Source organism: Electrophorus electricus, chromosome 15 (assembly GCF_041902795.1).
Source record: "Electrophorus electricus isolate QZ-2024a chromosome 15, ASM4190279v1, whole genome shotgun sequence".
NCBI lineage: Eukaryota > Metazoa > Chordata > Actinopteri > Gymnotiformes > Gymnotidae > Electrophorus > Electrophorus electricus.
This window is the reverse complement of record NC_137511.1, coordinates 19,676,139-19,696,275: the sequence shown is the minus strand read 5'-3', so window position 1 is coordinate 19,696,275 and position 20,137 is coordinate 19,676,139. Positions and strand designations below refer to the sequence as shown.

At 36.0% G+C, this 20,137-nt stretch overlaps 1 protein-coding gene and 1 long non-coding RNA gene across 4 annotated transcripts in view; both read left to right on the top strand.

The window, feature by feature from the left end:
* Positions 1-2,141, top strand: part of LOC145651392 (uncharacterized) — a 31,107-nt gene extending 28,966 nt beyond the window's left edge. For all 3 annotated transcript variants that reach the window (XM_081698242.1, XM_081698241.1, XM_081698240.1), the window contains one exon: positions 1,030-2,141. In XM_081698242.1, coding sequence (XP_081554368.1) covers positions 1,030-1,088 — 59 coding nt within the window. In that variant the 3' untranslated portion in view covers positions 1,089-2,141. The remainder of the gene's footprint in view (positions 1-1,029) is intronic.
* Positions 2,142-9,099: 6,958 nt separating this feature from the next.
* Positions 9,100-11,116, top strand: LOC145651394 (uncharacterized). Its single transcript, XR_014117336.1, has 3 exons — positions 9,100-9,449; positions 10,817-10,918; positions 11,023-11,116. It is a non-coding gene; the product is annotated as an uncharacterized LOC145651394 (long non-coding RNA).
* The last annotated feature ends 9,021 nt before the right edge of the window (positions 11,117-20,137 follow it).

Sequence of the window (20,137 nt, the reverse complement as noted above, 5' to 3'; positions counted from 1 at the left end):
TCATTCGGGCCCTGAATCAGGGCAACTGATAAACTGTGGGGATATATATATATATATATATATATATATATATATATATATATATATATATATATATATATTTTCCTTATCCACCCCTGTTTTTTTTTCTCCTCAGTTTGGACAGAGCACTCTCAAACCATTTCACTGCGAGTTATATCGTGTATGACTATGTACGTGACAAATAAACCAAACTTGAATTTGAAACTTGAACTTGAATAGGACCCCGCAGAGTCCAGACCTTGATACTGGTCTCCCTGGTACCAGCTTTCATAGTCCGTTATGGGCCTGTAGGAGTCCTCCCCTGAACTACACCCGTGACATATCTACCAAAGTGTCAAAGTGGATGACCTGATGTGTGATTTTGTGTTGGCTATATTTGTGTATTACTACTTGTAGGGTTTGTTGTTGTATACACATGTTTGGGGAGAGGGAGTTATTAAATGTCCTACATTTCAGCGTTAGTTTGTGTGTTAGTCGCACCACCCCGTCCTTGTTTGTGTTTGTGAAAGAGTCCTGAGGAAAACAAAGTGAATATCACAAGGTCACTGATAATATGCATCATATATACAAATATGAGTTTATATAACTTAAGTACAGTAAAGAGGTATATATACTTCATTACTTCCGACCTCTGCAAACAAGCCCTTTAACAAATAAACTTGTTTTGTGAACACCCCAAGGAATCTAAGACTAGTGAGAGTTCTATTAGTGTCCTGATGAATTATGATCAAACACTGGCATTTGTTCACAATTCTAGTACACAGCACTTGCAATCCCAGTGTAGTATGTTTGCCAGTATCATACAGCGTGTTAGAGAGTGTTCATTCTATATAGTTGCTAGCACAGTTAACACTTACCTGGCACTTTTATGCAAAGCAACTTACAATTACGAGTGAGTACAACTTGAGCATGAAGGGCCTTGCTCCAGGGCCTAACAGTGGGGTTTGAAGCAGCAACCTTCTGATTACAAGTCAAGTACCTAAACCACTGCTATTCTCTGCTCTCCAGACTACCAGCAGGCTGAAGCTAATGAGCTCCAGCAGAGCTCCTCTTCTGCTACCCAGTAGAAGACTGTGTCCTCTGCACCCTCGCATCCCTCTACCACTGGAACAGGGTTTTCTCTTTTAATACAAACATTTTAATTTGTCCTCTTTATAATATAATAATCTTTAGTCTACAATTCATGTGTAATGGTCATGTGAGAGACTCCATATATAAACATCCTGGACTGGAGATTGATAATCTTAAATTCACAGATTGTGCAGCATCTAAACAAATAAGAGCAGCGAGAAGGCTTGTCTTACACCAGTTACTGTAATGTTAATAGTTCTGTTCTGCATCTTTTCTATAGATCTGTTTTACAGTTACTGTAATGCTCATGCTTCTGTTCTGCACCTTGTGGTGGGAATGTTCCTGGACAGGTTAGAGAAACAATATAATGATTGCAGCAATTGCTGTGCTATGAATTGACTCGGAGGCAAGGGTAAAAAAAAAGTAAAATAAAGTTACTGCACAAATTGTTCAAGAGGTTGATTAACTATAAATGTTCCATCTATATATCTGTTTTACAGTTACTATAATGTTCATAGTTCTGTTCTGCACCTTTTTTATACATTTATGGAGTGTTTTAGTTTTTTCTCTGATGTGTGTGTTTGGAAACACTTGTCCAAAACCAAAATAAATATCAGCGATTAGTTAACATAATAGGAACTGAGTAGTTGCCACATACTCAGATCCACCTTGACCCTGTCTTATACAAACTTCAGAGTGTCATCAAAGACTCTACACATCTATAACAGATACACACTGTCCTGGTCTTCAAAAAAACTTTCTACACACCCCTTACATCTGAAATTTCAATCAGCCAACAGGATCAAAACGACTAGCTATGGGAAGACCTTCCTTGCTACTGCTCTATGTGAATCAAAGTGTTTGGATTTGGGACCCCATTATTGGCTCCCTCTTTGTTGGTTTTACACATTGTATATTTATTTGAAATGGTTCTGTATATTTTGTGCATTGGTGGGTGTGGGCAAGTAGGGGAAATGTGTGTTGGTAATTGAATTCTCTACTGTTTTCTGCACCACTGACCAAATTAATGTATTATTTCATTAATAAAGTTTAATCTATCTATCTAGATCAAGAGGAGTTTTGTGCTGTTAATGCTAGGCTCAGAATAGTGCCTGGTGTTTGTATAAAAAGTGTAATTTTATTCATGGCCATGTTACCTGACCACTGCATGTCTCTGACTAACACTAGTACTTAACAATTTGTGATAGATCATTGTATTTTACTTTATGTTTAAAAACTACCATAACTAGTTAAGTTAAGTAAATGAAAGTCTTTTTTTTTTGTATACTACTGACATATTCAATATCATATTCCATTGATTTTACAGAAGGCTTCCCTGGAGTTCCCAGTGTTTAAACTTTTGTACAAGAAGAGACTTATTGTCTGTACACCTTATCTGTAAAGGAAAACAAAAATCAGCATATTCAGCATTTAATAAAGACCAAATAATACTAACATTTCCTCAGAGACTGAAGACATAAGAATGCAAGCTTCTTCCATCTTTTGTTGAAGAAAAAACAAGAGATAAGCTTCTTTCCTCCTTTGCTGGTCAGACGTGGATTGTTTTGCTTCTTCCGAATCCCTCGGCCTAGGGTCAGAGTCATTTACCATGACTCAGCATTTAATGAAGCACACCACACTTCAGCGGTAAATGTGTCTCTTTCCATGATATAGGGCCATACCATGGAAGTAAAGAAATAGGGGTGACTATTGATTAACAATGTGTGGAACGGTTTACAACATCTTGTGTCATGTCTAATGGACTATACACAACACAATTGGAGATAATTAAACCAAGCACTCCTATTGAGTAGAGTCTGAAATGTAATGTTAATGCAAAAATTATTTGTTATAAGACTTCAACATGCTTGTACTTTTTTAGGAAGTAGGAAGATAATGGTTGTATTTTTGAAGTCTTTTATTGAATCAGTTCTCACCTTCTCTTTGAGTGCATTGGATGCAACCTGATTGTGAGCAACAGAAAACATCAGCAATATTTATAATATGGTAAAGTGATTGGTGCAGCTCAAACTCCTCTGCTGAATATTTATAATCAGCAGGTTCTTCACAAGGCATTGGGAAACATGGAGTAGCCTCTTTATTTCGAGTGTGGTATTCTTCTTTCAGGTTGTAGATTTAGGATTTCTTGGTTTAAGAAAAATAAATAAATATAAAATAAAATGAATCAAGGTAATACTGTCTATCAAGTGATAATTTTTCTAATTTGCATATGTAAATGTATGTATTTATGTACTGTATATACATTACATATATATATATATGTTTGTATATATGTTCTATCTGCAAACCAAGTTTCCCCAACAGGACACTAAAGTTGAAAGTGTGGTAGTATTGTTGTCCGAAAACTGGTCTTAATGGTTCAGTAAACCTTATACCCCTGGTAGCATGTTTAATGATCATATTTCTGAAGAGTGGTTTTTAAATTTGCATAGTTAAAATCACCAGCAGTGATATGAGCTGCTTCAGGTAGCCTAATGCTATGGTAATGCTATGCTATCATCAACATCTGGTGGACTGTATCCATCTGTAATTATACCAACAGTAAACTCAAGTGCAGTAAAAGTGAGGTAAGAGTGAATTAAGAGTGTGGTAAAAGTGAGGTAAGCGTGTGGTAAGAGCAAGCAGCTGTGACGACTTCCTATGTGTCTGCTGATCACAGTGGGCCAGGGGTGACACTGTACTCCCAGCTGTTTTTGAACAAATATTCACAGTCTGAGGGAAATGCTTGCTGGCTTTAAGATTAGGTGAATAAAACCAACATATACAGGAAAATGAAAGAATGCTCTATAAAAGCAGAATAATAAGTACTGAGAATATTTTTGTTTTGCCCCAAAAGAGTTTAATTTAATAAATGCCTTTGGTGGCATTTTCTGCAAATCATTTCTGTGTTTTTATTAAACTTCAGTCTGTTGTCAAAAAGATCTTTGCCACAATTAGAACCATGCTCAGGATAGAATTGTTTTTAACGGTTTTCGTTTCTTGCCAACTAATCATTTTAGTTATTTATTTGCGGATATGCAGCCATCATTGAGGGCTGTGTAGGTAACTAGAACACATAGACATATGTACTCTCTGCACCCTTATTACTTTTGTTACAAATCTCCATAGATGGCTGTCAGGTCCTCCATTTACATCTGCATATATTGTGAATATTGTGAATCTCAAGATCTCTAGAAGAGATGGGCAGATCATCTCTCTCTCTCTCTCTCTCTCTCTCTCTCTCTCTCTCTCTCTATATATATATATATATATATATATATATATATATATATATATATATATATATATATATATATATATCCAAACCTTAAAACTGAATCAATGTCTAATACAAGCTTTATGCTGACACATTCTGTTGTATTACTGATCAAGCACAATACTGACAATACTGAGTACAGTAAACTCTAAAAGAAAGGTATTTCAACAACTGCTGGGTGATTTACACAAGTTCAAGGTGGGGTGTGTTACGGGTAGAAGCACTGAGTGTTTGAGCAGGTCTGGTGATCAGATGACCTCTTAAAAGGAAGCTTTAAAGCTACTCTAAGTCTTTTATTTTGGGAACACTGGCTGAAACACAGTTACATCCTGATAACTACGACTAAAATTGTTGCTCTGAGCAAAAAATGACACTGTGACAGTCCTGGATTCTGTATTTAGTTATTTAAACTTTCAACACAGTGTGGCTGTATTAACCAGCCAGTAAACCTCTCTACAAAGAGGCAGACCTCCTGGAGAACCCACATGGAGATCCAGAGGGAGGATGGAGGATGGAGAGAGAGCCAGAAGAACGGAGGGTGGAGGGAAGGCCAAAAAGAGGAAGGGTGGGAAGTTTGTTGACTGAGAGCAGCGGAGTGCTGATGTTCCATGATGCCCTCATGCCTTTGGTTCCTTCTGGCTTTTTCCTTTTAGCTGTGCTGCCATAGCTAGATCTGCCAGAGTCCATTTTTTCCACATGATTGTTACCTAATTTAAACACCCTTGTACCTGGACATGCCTAATAATTTATTCTCTCTTTTTGCTGAGGTACACCTACCCCAGATGACATGATGTTACTCAGCCTCAACCCATCTCAGCTGCCATGGCAACCCCCACCAACCCTGTTGTCCCCTGCTGTAGCCCACCACAGCTCCACCCCAGGCAACTACTTCCCTCTTGCCCATGATGGATGTTCTTATGTGGGATGGGTTTCAGACACACTCCACTGGGACCAGACTAGGACTTCTAAAAAACCAGACTTGACATTTTATTATTATTGATTTGTTTTTCTCTCTCGCTATTTATTCTGCTCCTTATTGTATATATTATTAATTTTGTGGTGACCACTGTCGGCCAGAGGAGGACAGGCCCCCCCTTTGAGTCTTGGTTCCTCTTAAGGTTACTTCTTCATGCTCTAGGGTGTTTTTCCTTGCCACTCTCACCCTTGGTTTGCTCATGGGGGGCTTGGACTCAAACATTTGTAAAGTTGCTTTGTGACAACGTCTGTTGTAAAAAGCGTTATATAAATAAATTTGACTTGACTTGACATTTGACCAAAGTATAATCCTACAGTACCTCCCTTATACAAAACATAGACAGACAACCCAAACCATAACATAAAGGCAGTCAGTCCTTACTGCCATTAATACAAAGCAAATTAACCAAAGACAAAACATTTGCATGTGGTTTACAGTATCAAACTAACAGCCAAAATGATCTGTAAGCGAACTCTCTCAGCATCCAAGAAATAGCACTTCAAATAGCAGAGTATAAAAGCAGAACAGACATCTACCAAAAGTCTGCCCAAAAGCCTCTCTCTTATCATCTTAGCCTCTCTCTGTTCATCCCCAGAATGGAATCTGGACTGGAGTGGAATGATAAGAATCCAGAGGGAAACTGCACTGTACAGACATGAAACACAAAAACATTAACAGAGACATACCAGTGTAAACACACATTATCTGGACAATAAAAATGCACTGAAGTAGTTCAGAAAAGCAGTTCTGTTTGTTTTTCAAAATTGCAATGGTTATAATAATTGTCAGAATTTTACATTTGGATTCAGAATCCAAAGTTACATAACCACTTTCTTTTTTTACATACTACTTTTCAGGGTTTCCACCATTATGTCCAAAAAATGCAATATTTACATTATGCAATTTGATATGCAATACTTATGCCATTTAGAGTTTGGTACCATTATATCCATCCGTAAACTGTTTTATTTTTTTCAAAAAGTGATCTCATTTAAGCTACCTGGTGCCCATAGCAATATTATTGTTTGTCTGGTGCCAGGCCAAGATGTCCTGGCTGTCACTGTTGGTCCCTCCTATCGTCCATGTTTCCATGGTTTCTTTGTCTCATGTTGTTGTTTCACTTTCTCCGTATTATCTCAGCGAATAGGAGAACAAAAGAATCCAAAAACCACTTGCTATCTTGATTGTGGGACACAAATAAGACAGACTTTTATACAATTTATTTTAAATTGTCTTTGTTATTATTTCCTTTACTCCTTTTTTTTCTATTAACCAGCTTTTAAAGATGTCACATTTTAATAGCATGTCAATATGAATAATTTGTCAGGCAACGAATCCAAGGGTTTAGGTGAAAAAAGAACACCAAAATACCACCGTACTGGACTAATTCTGCACCACTGTATCTAGCATAACAGCTTGCAGAATGGCAGAAATCGATACCTTTTCTCAGAAAATAAGATAGTGACATGACAGCCATTCTTCCTTCAGATATCTGCCACACCATTGACGCTTGCGGTGAAGGGTTTTGTGTAGTTAATGGACGGCTGGGGTTCTGTTGATTTTTCACACACTCAAGTAAAATGCGCATTTCTGCGTATTTGGAAGAAAGAGAAATTCAAACGGCAAGACGAGCCTGATTATTTGCGCTGCTCTGTGGGTCGTTGCTGTCTCTGATGGTAAACTATGCTTTAAACATCATTCCTTTTGTTTGTTTATTTTAGATTTACACTAAATTGTATAAATTTAAATGGCGAGAAGTGTAAATGTAGAGATGTACACAATGGCTAACACCATCCAGCTCTACAACATGAGCATAAATGCGTTGTCTGAACCACTAGAATCAGTAGCTAAGTGGATAATAAAATGGTTTTTAAAGTAAGATCTCTAAAGACAAAACCCTCTAAAATCACTAAATGTGTACCTTAAGAAACAATCAATCGTTGTGGTCATAGATATCAATATGCGTCTATCTTCCACACAGATGGGCTTATGACATCCAATATATTAAAAACCAAATACAACCATTCAAATATCACAAGGAACGCGACAAGATTTAAATACATGAACTTAACAAGGCTCGAAATGAGAGACAGGTGTGGAAAATCAAATGATGGGCTAAGAAAACGAAACTACGGAATAGAACTAAAATACACAAGACAGGGAAAACAGGGACCACGGAAGCTGGGAGGGACTAACTGTGACACTGCGTCTCGTTAACCCCATAATCTGTGTGTGTGTGTGTGTGTGTGTGTGTGTGTGTAGATGTAATATATATATATATATATATATATATATATATATATATATATATATATATATATATATATATATATATATATATATATAACCATTTGCCTAAAAGCAGAAATTAGAATAATAGAAAATACAGTTATACAAGTCAGGAGTGGTACTGTTTTTTATTCACATATAATTATTACATTGGAATGACATTGTATAAGCATTGATTTCTGTGCCATGAGAAGGACTCATTTAATTAACCTGATGTCTTTAATACTGCGTAGCTTATTCTCTCTGTCATAGTTGCCTGCATTTGGGTGGCAGTGGTATTCAGATGTCAGTCCTCACGGTTGAGGTCCTACAGGTTAAAATAGAACTGAGACTTTAATACAGTGATTTTCAGATCTCAGTCCACAAGATCCAGGTCCTACTGATTCACAGAAACATTTAATCAAGTGATTACAAAATCTAGGACCAAATTTGGATTCAAGGCCAAATACCAATGGTCTGGTGGTTAAAGAGGAGCATGTTAACTACTGGAGGGCTGCTGGTTTGAATTCTTGTAGTTCTGGCTGGTAACTGGGCTGTAAACTGGAGGTTTGTTAGTAATGTAAATACTACCATTTGAGCCTTTAGTGCCCATGACAAACTGCTTGTCCTCTGTCCAGCTCATAAGCATATATGGGCTGGTGCCACAGATTCCATTTAACTATATGAGAATGTTTGTGGAGCCCAAGGATAACATTATACATTTGGACATTTAACATGCAAATCTGTAAAACAAACAAGGTCATTGGCCAAGTTGTCTCAACTAATTTGCATTGGAAATTACAAGGAAGGTGTAAAAGGGGTTAGAGTGCATACAGCCAGGGAGTCAATGAATGATTGTTTAAATATTTTAAATGTAAAAGTGAAACATTAACAAAATTACTTTTATTCTAATTTATTTTAGGGTTCCATGTGTTGGGCCCCTCTGGTCCTCTGGCTGTCCAACCTGGAGGCTCGGTGATGCTGTCCTGTTTTGTTCAAACTCCCATACCAGTGGAAGAGCTGGAAGTGGAGTGGAGAAGAACAGCCTCTGAAACTGTAGTGCATTTGTTCCAAGATGGAGAGAGTCAACCAGAGTCTCAGGACCAGGCTTACAATTATAGGGCACATTTCTTTACTAAGGAGATTGCCCATGGAAACTTTTCTTTCTTACTTAAAGATGTGACCACTAATGATACAGGAGTTTACAAGTGTGTTGTTTATAGAAACCAGGAATCTAATGAAACTTTGATTGAAATAATGATGAGTGGTGGGTGAATCATAACATTATTTTTTTCACATATTCACACAATTATTGTCACACAGTTTAAATTGTTCTCTTGAAAAATGAAGTTGTCTATACTTTAAATATTGTGTTTTAGTTTTCAGAGCTGCCAATTAACTGAATATATTGTGCAATTTTATTGTCTGATCTGAGACTTTACAACTGTACTTTAATATTTCAAATGATTATTCTTCTAGTGTATTTGACTGTGTCTGGAGGTCATGTTGTTTCTGTATATGCGGGAGAGGACAGCACTCTGAACTGCTCTGTACACTCCCACATCCCTCCTGAGGAGCTTGAAGAAGTCTCATGGAAGAAAAGGAAAACAGATGAAGACATGGTAGTGTTGCAATTTATAAATGGTCAGACTGTGCCAGAGTCAATCCATGAAACATACAGAGACAGAGTTGAGCTCTTCAGCCGTGAGGAAATCCACAAAGGAAACTTCTCGCTTAGGCTGAAGAACATTCAGACTGAAGACAAAGGCTTCTACATATGTGAAGTATTCCATGAAGACCTATCAGCTAACACCACAGTGGAAGTACAGCAGCTGGGTGAGTAAGCATTTTTGTTCTCGGTGTGGTGCAAAGCATGTGGGTGATGTAGGGGAGCTGGAGCACAACATGACCTAACAGATATGTAGTGAATCACTGCTGGGACTTGAGGAATGTACAAATATCCATCTGCTCAGGAGCTATGACTCCATTAATGATTTTACAGCAAGAGGGTAAAAACAATAGCAAGCCAGAATCCAACACTGTTTAAACCATAATCTGTTTAAACCAGAAGCACTGTCAGGAATCCCTGCATATCTGAGCTCCATCTACTCAAGGACATCAGTTACGCTGGAGCATCTGAAGTGGAAGAACATGGATGATGAAGACTCGTCTCAATAAATTAGTTAGCTAGATAGATATCTAGTGTTAATGTTAAAATTAGCCACTTTAATCCATGTTATGAGCTCTAACATTTTACATTCTGAAATACTTTTTTCTTGATCAATAAATTAATTCCATCAAACATACTAAATAATTGCAGTGGAATTGGAATATTAGTAACTTAATCCAAGGGTATTAAAACAAGAAAGAAAATATTTACTTTCTGACATTCTTGTGGGAATGATATGGAAATGTCTGTTAACATCACAGTAGCAGTGTGAGTGCAGTTTTCCACATAGTTTAATCCTAAACAATCTCAGGTTCTGTACTGAGATAATTTTTTTCTTTGTATGGCAGATAAAGTACTGCTCTAAATTTGCCATCTTAAACGTTGCATTGTTACCATGGCAACATTTACAGTTGCACAGAGTGTTGCTGTTGAGTGCACAAGTTTCTAAATCACAAAACATTTTGTGATTGTGCATGCTTGCCCAATGTGGGTTGCATTCGAATTAATTCAAATCATTTGTGGGTGTGTTTATGTTTGTCCTCTCACCCCATCGCCCTCTTTATTTCTTTGACATTTAGATGGATAGTTTATGTGATTAAGGAAAAGTGCTGTAGTTTTGTTATTCTCTTGCTGATACTTTGCTTGTCCTTCTTTTAAATTTTAAAATTTTAAATAAGATCCACTTATTAATTGTGAAACCTACAATCTGAATAGCTGATTAGTCGCCTCAACAATCAATAGATATTTTAACTGCCAAGATAGTTGTTAGGTGTAGCCCATTAATATATATATTTTTTTGTTTGTTTGTTTGTTTGTTTTTTGTTTTTTTGTTTTTTTGTTAATGCATTGCCTGGCATTTCAAAAAGTAGCATCACCATGCAAATTTTGAAAAACAAACAACACAGCTAGAAGCACAAATTAGTATAATAGAAAATACAATTACACAAGTCAGGAGTGGTTCTGTTTTTCATTCACATTTTTCATTTTTACATTTGAATGACATTGTATAAGCACTGATTTCTGTGCCACACAGGTTTTTCCAGTATGCACACAGGGGTGTTGTGTTTCTGTATCCTGGCATTTGTACTTCTACTTGTGCTAGGCTACGCAGCATACACTTCTATAAAAAATAACAGTAAGTCAGGTTGATTTGATTATTCCTAAAATTAAGAAGTTATGAAACATATTAATGAAGTTGACGCTTTGAAGTTGTATGCACATGTTTTATCTCCTCTACAGAAAACACCAAATCAGACTTGGCTCTACAGTGCACATTTGTCTGCTGTCCAACCATTGCTTTGGCCCTTGCCTTCATCCTTTGGGGTGTGACCGAGGGTAGGTACTTGTAGTTAATATTTTATACTTTTTAGTTATTGTTATGTTAACTGTAATAATATCAATATAGCAAAAACAGGATACATTGTTAAATTTTAACATTTTGATATCGCTTGATTCACAAATCCGTAAACATGCAATAAGAGTGACTTCTTGTTAGAGATGAAAACTTGGAGTGGTTCCTTAATTTTTGCCAGTACTACAGATGTCTAGGTCAGCTGAAAATTGTAAAAATCTCATTTTCATTTCCTGGCTGTTTGAAAAATGCAAGAAATTTGCTTATTCACCAAGATAAAGCTGTTTGATACAGGTAAGGCAAGTGGACTGCATAATGAGGCAGGTTCTAAGGGGGGATTTGTCCTCCTTCAGAGTGTCAGTCAGAACACTGGAGTGTTAGTAGTGATATTCAACTCTTTAATAAAATTCAACAATGCAACATATTAGGCATTCACTATGCACATTAACACACAGGCTCAGGTTTATTCATTTTAGACAAAAGGTTAAGTATTTGAGGTGTAAAATATGAAGTGAGAAGTATGTAGAGGATATGAAGAGTGAAGTATGGAGCATGAGAAGTACGGTCTGGAATAAGAAAACAGAACATACATTCCAATAATCATTCCATCATCATCAGTGCTAGTCATTCGTATAGAGTAATATATTCACAGTGAATCTGCTATGCAATATGAATATGCATTAATTAATTAGGTTTCCATCAGTGCCCTCTAGAAGGGGAGAATGTGGTAGTCCTTCTATATTCTTGCATGTGAAGTTCTAAAACTAGTTTGACAAGATAACATTACGAACATCATTAGTGAGGAATAATAAGAGTATAAAATTAGCAACTCAGTAGGCTAATACCGTAATGTGTTTATAACAGTCAATTCTAAGTTAGATCTCAAGCAAACATTGACAATGGCCAAACATGTACTCTTAACTAAAATGTACAGTAGGTAATCAACGTACATTAGGTCAAGGACGCCATTGCACAAGAAATGTGAATAACGAGGAACAGTCACTGGCTACATTCGCTCCAATGTCTCTTCTGGAACTATTGTTGGTGATGTCAGATGTAGCAAGTGTTGTCACTCCTTAATGAAGCATACCTTTAGGAATGGTCTTTCCAACAAAAGCAGTAACTGATGTACTACACTAGTCTTTTAGAACATGCAAAATTGACTGAAAAATTACCAGTGTGAAATGATTAACACATTAACACATTAATGCTATCGCACAAATAACTAACTGAACATAGCTAACTTTTACATAACTATTGTAATATTTCACATTGTGTTAGCAAGTTTAATAGATAGAGGATGACCGTCCATCTGCGCTTCATCTGCATGTGTTTTAATGAACAGCCCATTACCATCTCCATCAACTCCCATGCTAAAGTGTGTTTAGATGTTTCCTGTGAGGACTCTGGCCAGAATGAGTTGTTGCTTCTCACTGATCAATCTGAATTCCTCTGCCACTCACTTCACTTCTTTATCCCTTGCTGTATATTTTGTTAGTTATTTCTTAGCTCACTGCTCTTGGACTATATGTCATTTAGTTTTGGGTTACAGAGACACACACAAAGGCCTGATGTGGTTGTCCACCCAAGATCATTTTGTTGCTGTAACACTCTGTTTTGACTGTGAAGGGCTTATCATTAACATTTAATTATTTGGTTTCTCTGCAGGGTTTCTTGCTGAGGTGGCTACTTGCTCAGCTCTGAATCTTTTAAGGATTCTTTCCCTGCTTTGGGTTACTTCTCATTTCAAGACATTTCCAGGTATGTTATATAAAGCAGTCTTTCAGGGAATGATGGAAGTTAATGAATAGATATAAAAAGAAATGCACTTTATTAACTACCCTGTTCCTTTTAATACAACTACCCTATCTCTACAATGATTGTCACCTTATTAGCTGCAGGTAGGTCAGTGGTTAAGGTAGTTGACTTGTATTCAAAAGGTTGCTGGTTTAAGCCCCACCGCTACCAAGTTGTTACTGCTGGGCCCCTGAGCAAGGCCCTTGACCCTCAAGGGTCATAATTGTAAGCTGCTTTGGATAAAAGTGTCATGTAAATAATTCTCTGTAGTGTAATTTGATACTTGCTGTAGATGTTTGAGTAATTTCTATGATCCTTGTGTGCTCCAAAATGCAAAAACATTTACATTTGACTGTTTTCAAGAATAATGGAGCCACTACAGTGGTGTGCACAGAAACAACACTAAACACTCAATGAAGCAACTCTGACCAACCAAGTTTTTGAAAGTTAGCTATTGCTGTGTAGTATTATTAGTATTTTAAATCATCATAAATATTATTAGTATTAAAAACATCTAGATCGCTAAATTGATTGAGCAAATTCTTATCTTTCTCTTCAAGAACACAAAGTTCTAGTGCTGCTTGCCAACAGTTTGTGTATCTATAAATATAAACAGACTAAGCTGCTTATACTTCCATTCTCATAAAAAATATTTATGTAGACTATGTAATTAACTTATGAATCCATTAGCAATGCTTGGGATCCAAGTGCATTAAGTCTACATTAAGACTCAGATGGAAGATCTGGGAATTGTGTCTTATTGAGATGACAGATTCACAGTGAGTCATGTTATGATTTTGCTCATAATGGTTTTAACCTCTGACATTATTCTATTACAGAGAATATCAGAAGATTTATAAAAAAAACTGCAGTTTCTCAAGGATATGCGTTAATAACTGCAGTCATTTATTCAGGTATGTATGCAAAATACTCTTTACTCAACAATGGGGGCAATTAATGTATCAATAAAATATTTTGTAACATCTATCAATATCAACTTTCAAAATAATATGAACTGAATGTTCTGAATGCACTGATTTGTCTTACTTATATCTTGTGACAAAAATATTTGGGCCAAATTATATAATTAAATTTAAACAATTAATTTCTTTTGTGCTAAATAACAGCTTGTTATTGGAACTGAACAGTACCTTGCAAAGGTATCCAGTGTTAAATATCCTTTTCAATATTTTCTTACCTCAACTATTACTATAACATAAAATATAACTTTTAGCAGATTAAATTTGGATTTCCTCCACTGATCTACAATGATTCATGTATCATTGCTTTGCAAATTAAAATAGTCAACTCTATAAAACAGAAAATCTAAAATTAAAAATGGTTCACATGCAAAATACACATGCATCAATAACCATCATGACCATTTGGTATTCTTATTAACTCTTACCAACAGTGAATTGTGCTGTATGTCTTTTGGTTAAAATGCTATTAGCCTCTTACATGCCTGTCTCCCCCATATTGCATGTGTTACCTCGATGTTTTATAGAAGTATGTATGAATAGTTGTATATGACACTGACACTGGGTAGATAGTTCCTGTTAACATGAAAGACTCTGTTTAGTCACTAACTGCTCCACAGTAATATATGCAGGAAGGCTTATATTAGTGACAGAGTGTCTGCAGTTAGGATGGAAAATCTAGGTTTAATCAACAAAGTAATTTACAGCGAACTATTATCATTGACAGACGTGAGATGCATTGTGTTATATGCTTTATACAGACCACAGTTACCCAGTAATCAGCTTTTTTTAAGGCATGTCTTAAACACAGTACAAGCCACGCCACTCTTCATGACAGAACGTACTTGTTAGGAACATAAAGGACCTGGTTACAGTTTGTTAAAACATAGATGTAAAAGTCAGTTGATTCCTGGAACATGGGTTCATAGACAAATGAGATGAAGATTAAACAGAGTAAACAGAGTAACCCTAGAAGAAACAGAGTAACCCTAGAGTAAACAGAGTAACCCTAGAATAACAGAGTAACCCTAGAGTAAACAGAGTAACCCTAGAGTAAACAGAGTAACCCTAGAATAACAGAGTAACCCTAGAGTAAACAGAGTAACCCTAGAGTAAACAGAGTAATCCTAGAATAACAGAGTAACCCTAGAGTAAACAGAGTAACCCTAGAATAAACAGAGCAACCCTAGAATAAACAGAGTAACCCTAGAATAACAGAGTAACCCTAGAAGAAACAGAGTAACCCTAGAGTAACAGAGTAACCCTAGAGTAAGAGTAACCCTAGAATAACAGAGTAACCCTAGAGTAAACAGAGTAACCCTAGAATAACAGAGTCACCCTAGAGTAAACAGAGTAACCCTAGAATAACAGAGTCACCCTAGAGTAAACAGAGTAACCCTAGAGTAAACAGAGTAACCCTAGAATAACAGAGTAACCCTAGAGTAACAGAGTAACCCTAGAGTAAACAGAGTAACCCTAGAATAACAGAGTAACCCTAGAATAAGAGAGTAACCCTAGAATAACAGAGTAACCCTAGAATAACAGAGTAACCCTAGAGTAAACAGAGTAACCCTAGAGTATCAGAGTAACCCTAGAATAACAGAGTAACCCTAGAATAAACAGAGTAACCCTAGAGTAAACAGATTAACCCTAGAATAACAGAGTAACCCTAGAGTAAACAGAGTAACCCTAGAATAACAGAGTAACCCTAGAATAAACAGAGTAACCCTAGAGTAAACAGAGTAACCCTAGAGTAAACAGAGTAACCCTAGAGTAACAGAGTAACCCTAGAATAAGAGAGTAACCCTAGAGTAAACAGAGTAACCCTAGAATAATGCAGGACAATGCTCCATCGCATGCATCGAAGTACTCCACTGCGTGGCTAGCCAGTAATGGCCTTAAAGATGAAAGATGAAATAATGACATGGCCCTTACCTTACCTAAACCCTATTGAGAATTTGTGGGCTCTTCTTAAATGGGAGATTTACAGTGAAGGAAAATAGTACAGCTCTCTGAACAGTTGCTGGGAGGCTATGGTTGCTGCTGCACAAAAAGTTGATCGTCAACAGATTGACCGAATCAATGGGAGGCTTATGAAAAGAAAAGAAAGGTGGCTATATGGGTCACTGATTTTTTTTTAATGTCAGAAATGTTTATTTGTAAATTTTGAGTTGTTTGTTTATTATTCTCACTTTAACAGATGAAAATCGACAAGTGAGATGGGAAAATGTCAGTTTTTCATTTAGTTGCATAATAATTCTGCACAATAATAGTTGCGGAATATTTATGCACACATAGATATTCTTCTAAGAAAGCCAAAACCTCACGTAAATATTCAGATTTGAGGTTTATTAACATTTTTGGATTGACAGAGAGCACTGTAGTGGTTCAATAATAAAATGCATCCTCAAAAATACAACTTGCCTAATAATTGTGCTCCACGACAGTATACACAACAATATTATATCCTATATCACTGAAACCTTTTACTATAGAATCTGAAGTTAGCTATTAAAATAAGAAAATATATCAACATATTGCTAACAATAGAGAATATATATTGGTTCTGACCCTTCAAGTCAGAAACATTTCCTTCCTCGCTGATTTGAGATCTAGTTAGCTAGCTAAAATGTTGTGCAAAAAGATAACTGCTGCTGAAGTTTAGAGCCTTTAGGGGTTTGATTACTTTGTTGAAGAAGAATATGAAAATTACAGAGATCAATGGCTAAATTAATGTTATTTTACAATGTTATAAAACAATAGTCATGACTTGTGTTTGACACAATTTACAGTCCTTTAGTAAATATTTACTTTGTTTTTTTGTGTGAAAGTAAACTGGTGATGAATGCATATGTTTTTCGCCATATTAAATACGGTTCTGTGCATTTGAGACTTTTTTGTTTTTTGCAGTTTTTTGGTTATAGTTGTTTTAATGCACATTTTTTCTTGCACACATGAAGCTTGACATATTGATACTCCATGAAGCTTTATATATATATATATATATATATATATATATATATATATATATATATATATATATAAAAGTCATTGTTCAGTCACATTTTAGGCCCTCTAAGATATTGTGAAATTAGAATGAGAGACACTTTTACTCAGTAAACGATTGTACAAATGGTGATTTTAGACATTTATTACACATTGCTATATGTTGTGGGCAATGCTGTCTTCCAGGATTCCATGCCAGAATTCCTTTACTCACTCTTTTGCTTGTGGTTCTATGAGGACTTCTTCTGACATTTGAGTTCCTGGTAGTATTTCTTTTTAGTCTCTGGCATTGACGGTAGCTGTTGCTTACATCAGTTTTTTGACTTGGTGAGGTGAGGTTAACTTAGTCGTTCTTGGATATCAAAGAGGGCCTGATATATATATTACTCTATGCACCCGTTTTCTTTTTCAGACAGAGCACTCTCAACCATTTCACTGTGAGTTATACTGTGTATGACTATGTATGTGACAAATAAACCAAACTTGAACTTGAACTTGAACTTGAACTTGATTCACAGCTGCTATTTGCTCACAAATTGCCTTTGTAAGGCGCGGTTTGTTAAGCTAATGGTTATGGCTAATGAGACGGTATCATGCAGCTTGCTGCTTGTTCTTGGTCCGATATCAGGTCTTGAGCCACCTTCCGAGGGGACTGCAATGGTAATTACAGATGCTGTTTCTGACATTCTCTAGCATAGCTATGGTTTCAGGTGTGGGACTCTGTCATCAGACATCAGCAGCTGGAGCTTCTTTTTATTGATCCATCTCCTTGTGGTAAACAAACTTGTTCTCAACAGCGTAGTAGTACTCCTACATAGCCCACTTTAGTCTTGTTGATTTACTAGCCATATGGTGGACTTTGCCTGCGCAGATGATGCCATAAAATATAGATCATCTTGAGATTGAGGCTTGATTAGGTAACTACATGAGGACCGGGACAATCAATAGCTGATTTTTCTACTACAGCTTGTTCAGCAGTCACTGGAGTACGTGACCCTTGTTTACCTATGCAATGTGGCATGGGTTTATTCTTGTTTGTGTATTCATTGTTGGATGCAGTTTAACATCATGCCCAAGATATTTATTATTATTGTTGTTGCTGTTATTGTTATATTATATTGTTATTGTTATATGTTATTGTTATATTGTTCTTATATTATTGTTTTACCTGCAAAGGAACACTTATTGCCATGTAATTTCATGGGTGCCTACAACCTTTGCAGAGTAATGTATATCGTGTATGATAATAATTTATACACACACACACACACACACACACACACACACACACACACACACACACACACACACACACACACGCACCTTATAGTGTGACCTTATAAATGACCTTATAGAGTGTCCATTATAATGTTTTCATTATAGTGGTTCAAAGTGCATTAAATAAAATCTTATTTGTTTCTACAAGGTTTCAGAAATATGCTGCTCTGTCTGTAACAATAGCCTGATGGTCAGGACTGATCAGGAGACATCAGGAGACATACAACTTCAGCAGTTTCACTGTTGAGCTAAAAACTAAACCTCATGTGTGTGTTTAACTCATCGATTGTGTGATTAACTATTGTGTGATTAATTATTTTAGCAAGTCAGCATTTTCTTCAGAAAATTAGATCTTAATAATTTTTTTCTTTTGCATGATATTACAGGTCAATTATATATAATTGTATACATGCTTGGGGCAGTCAGGCTCATTTGTGTGAACTCCATCTCATTAATAGCAGAACTGATCCTGAAAACACGTGAGTGAGCTCTGCATTTTAAATTGATTCCTTTACTAATTAGTATAATTGTGTGTATGTATAAATGGCACTTTTATGTAACCTATGAAAATTAAACAAAATGTTGCTTTACTCTTTGAATTACAGTTCATAACTGTTTAAAGTAGTGTTGATTTGTAATCTTAGACATGTATTATATTTTATTATTATTTTTCTTCTTCTTCTTCTTCTTCTTATTATTATTATTATTATTATTATTATTATTATTATTATTATTATTATTATTATTATTATTATTATTATTGTTATACAGACATATACTTTCTTATATTATAGTAAATTGCAGCTTCACATTAATAGACCAGAATACCTTTGGTACATGTATCAGTCTGTTCATAGCAGCATTTACATGAAGATATGATCATATTTTTACATAATTGTGTTTTATCGGTTGAGGAGTGCATGTTCTACAATCACAAAATCTCCATTAAAGAAAGTCCTAGTGATCGCTGTTTCTCTTTCAATCATTAGGAAATGGTGAACGCACACTGATGGATCTGAGAGTGATTCTTCTGCCATCTGAATGTGTCTTTGCCATATGCTGTCTTGCTTTAGCAATATCTGCATTCTGTAAGTATAATATATAAACATGACCCAATCTGAGCGCTGACATACACAATGAGCTATAGCATGAGCTGAGAAACTAAGCTGCTATATATATATAACCATATAGCTATATATATATAACCATTTGCCTAAAAGCAGAAATTAGAATAATAGAAAATACAGTTATACAAGTCAGGAGTGGTACTGTTTTTTATTCACATATAATTATTACATTGGAATGACATTGTATAAGCATTGATTTCTGTGCCATGAGAAGGACTCATTTAATGAACCTGATGTCTTTAATACTGCGTAGCTTATTCTCTCTGTCATAGTTGCCTGCATTTGGGTGGCAGTGGTATTCAGATGTCAGTCCTCACGGTTGAGGTCCTACAGGTTAAAATAGAACTGAGACTTTAATACAGTGATTTTCAGATCTCAGTCCACAAGATCCAGGTCCTACTGATTCACAGAAACATTTAATCAAGTGATTACAAAATCTAGGACCAAATTTGGATTCAAGGCCAAATACCAATGGTCTGGTGGTTAAAGAGGAGCATGTTAACTACTGGAGGGCTGCTGGTTTGAATTCTTGTAGTTCTGGCTGGTAACTGGGCTGTAAACTGGAGGTTTGTTAGTAATGTAAATACTACCATTTGAGCCTTTAGTGCCCATGACAAACTGCTTGTCCTCTGTCCAGCTCATAAGCATATATGGGCTGGTGCCACAGATTCCATTTAACTATATGAGAATGTTTGTGGAGCCCAAGGATAACATTATACATTTGGACATTTAACATGCAAATCTGTAAAACAAACAAGGTCATTGGCCAAGTTGTCTCAACTAATTTGCATTGGAAATTACAAGGAAGGTGTAAA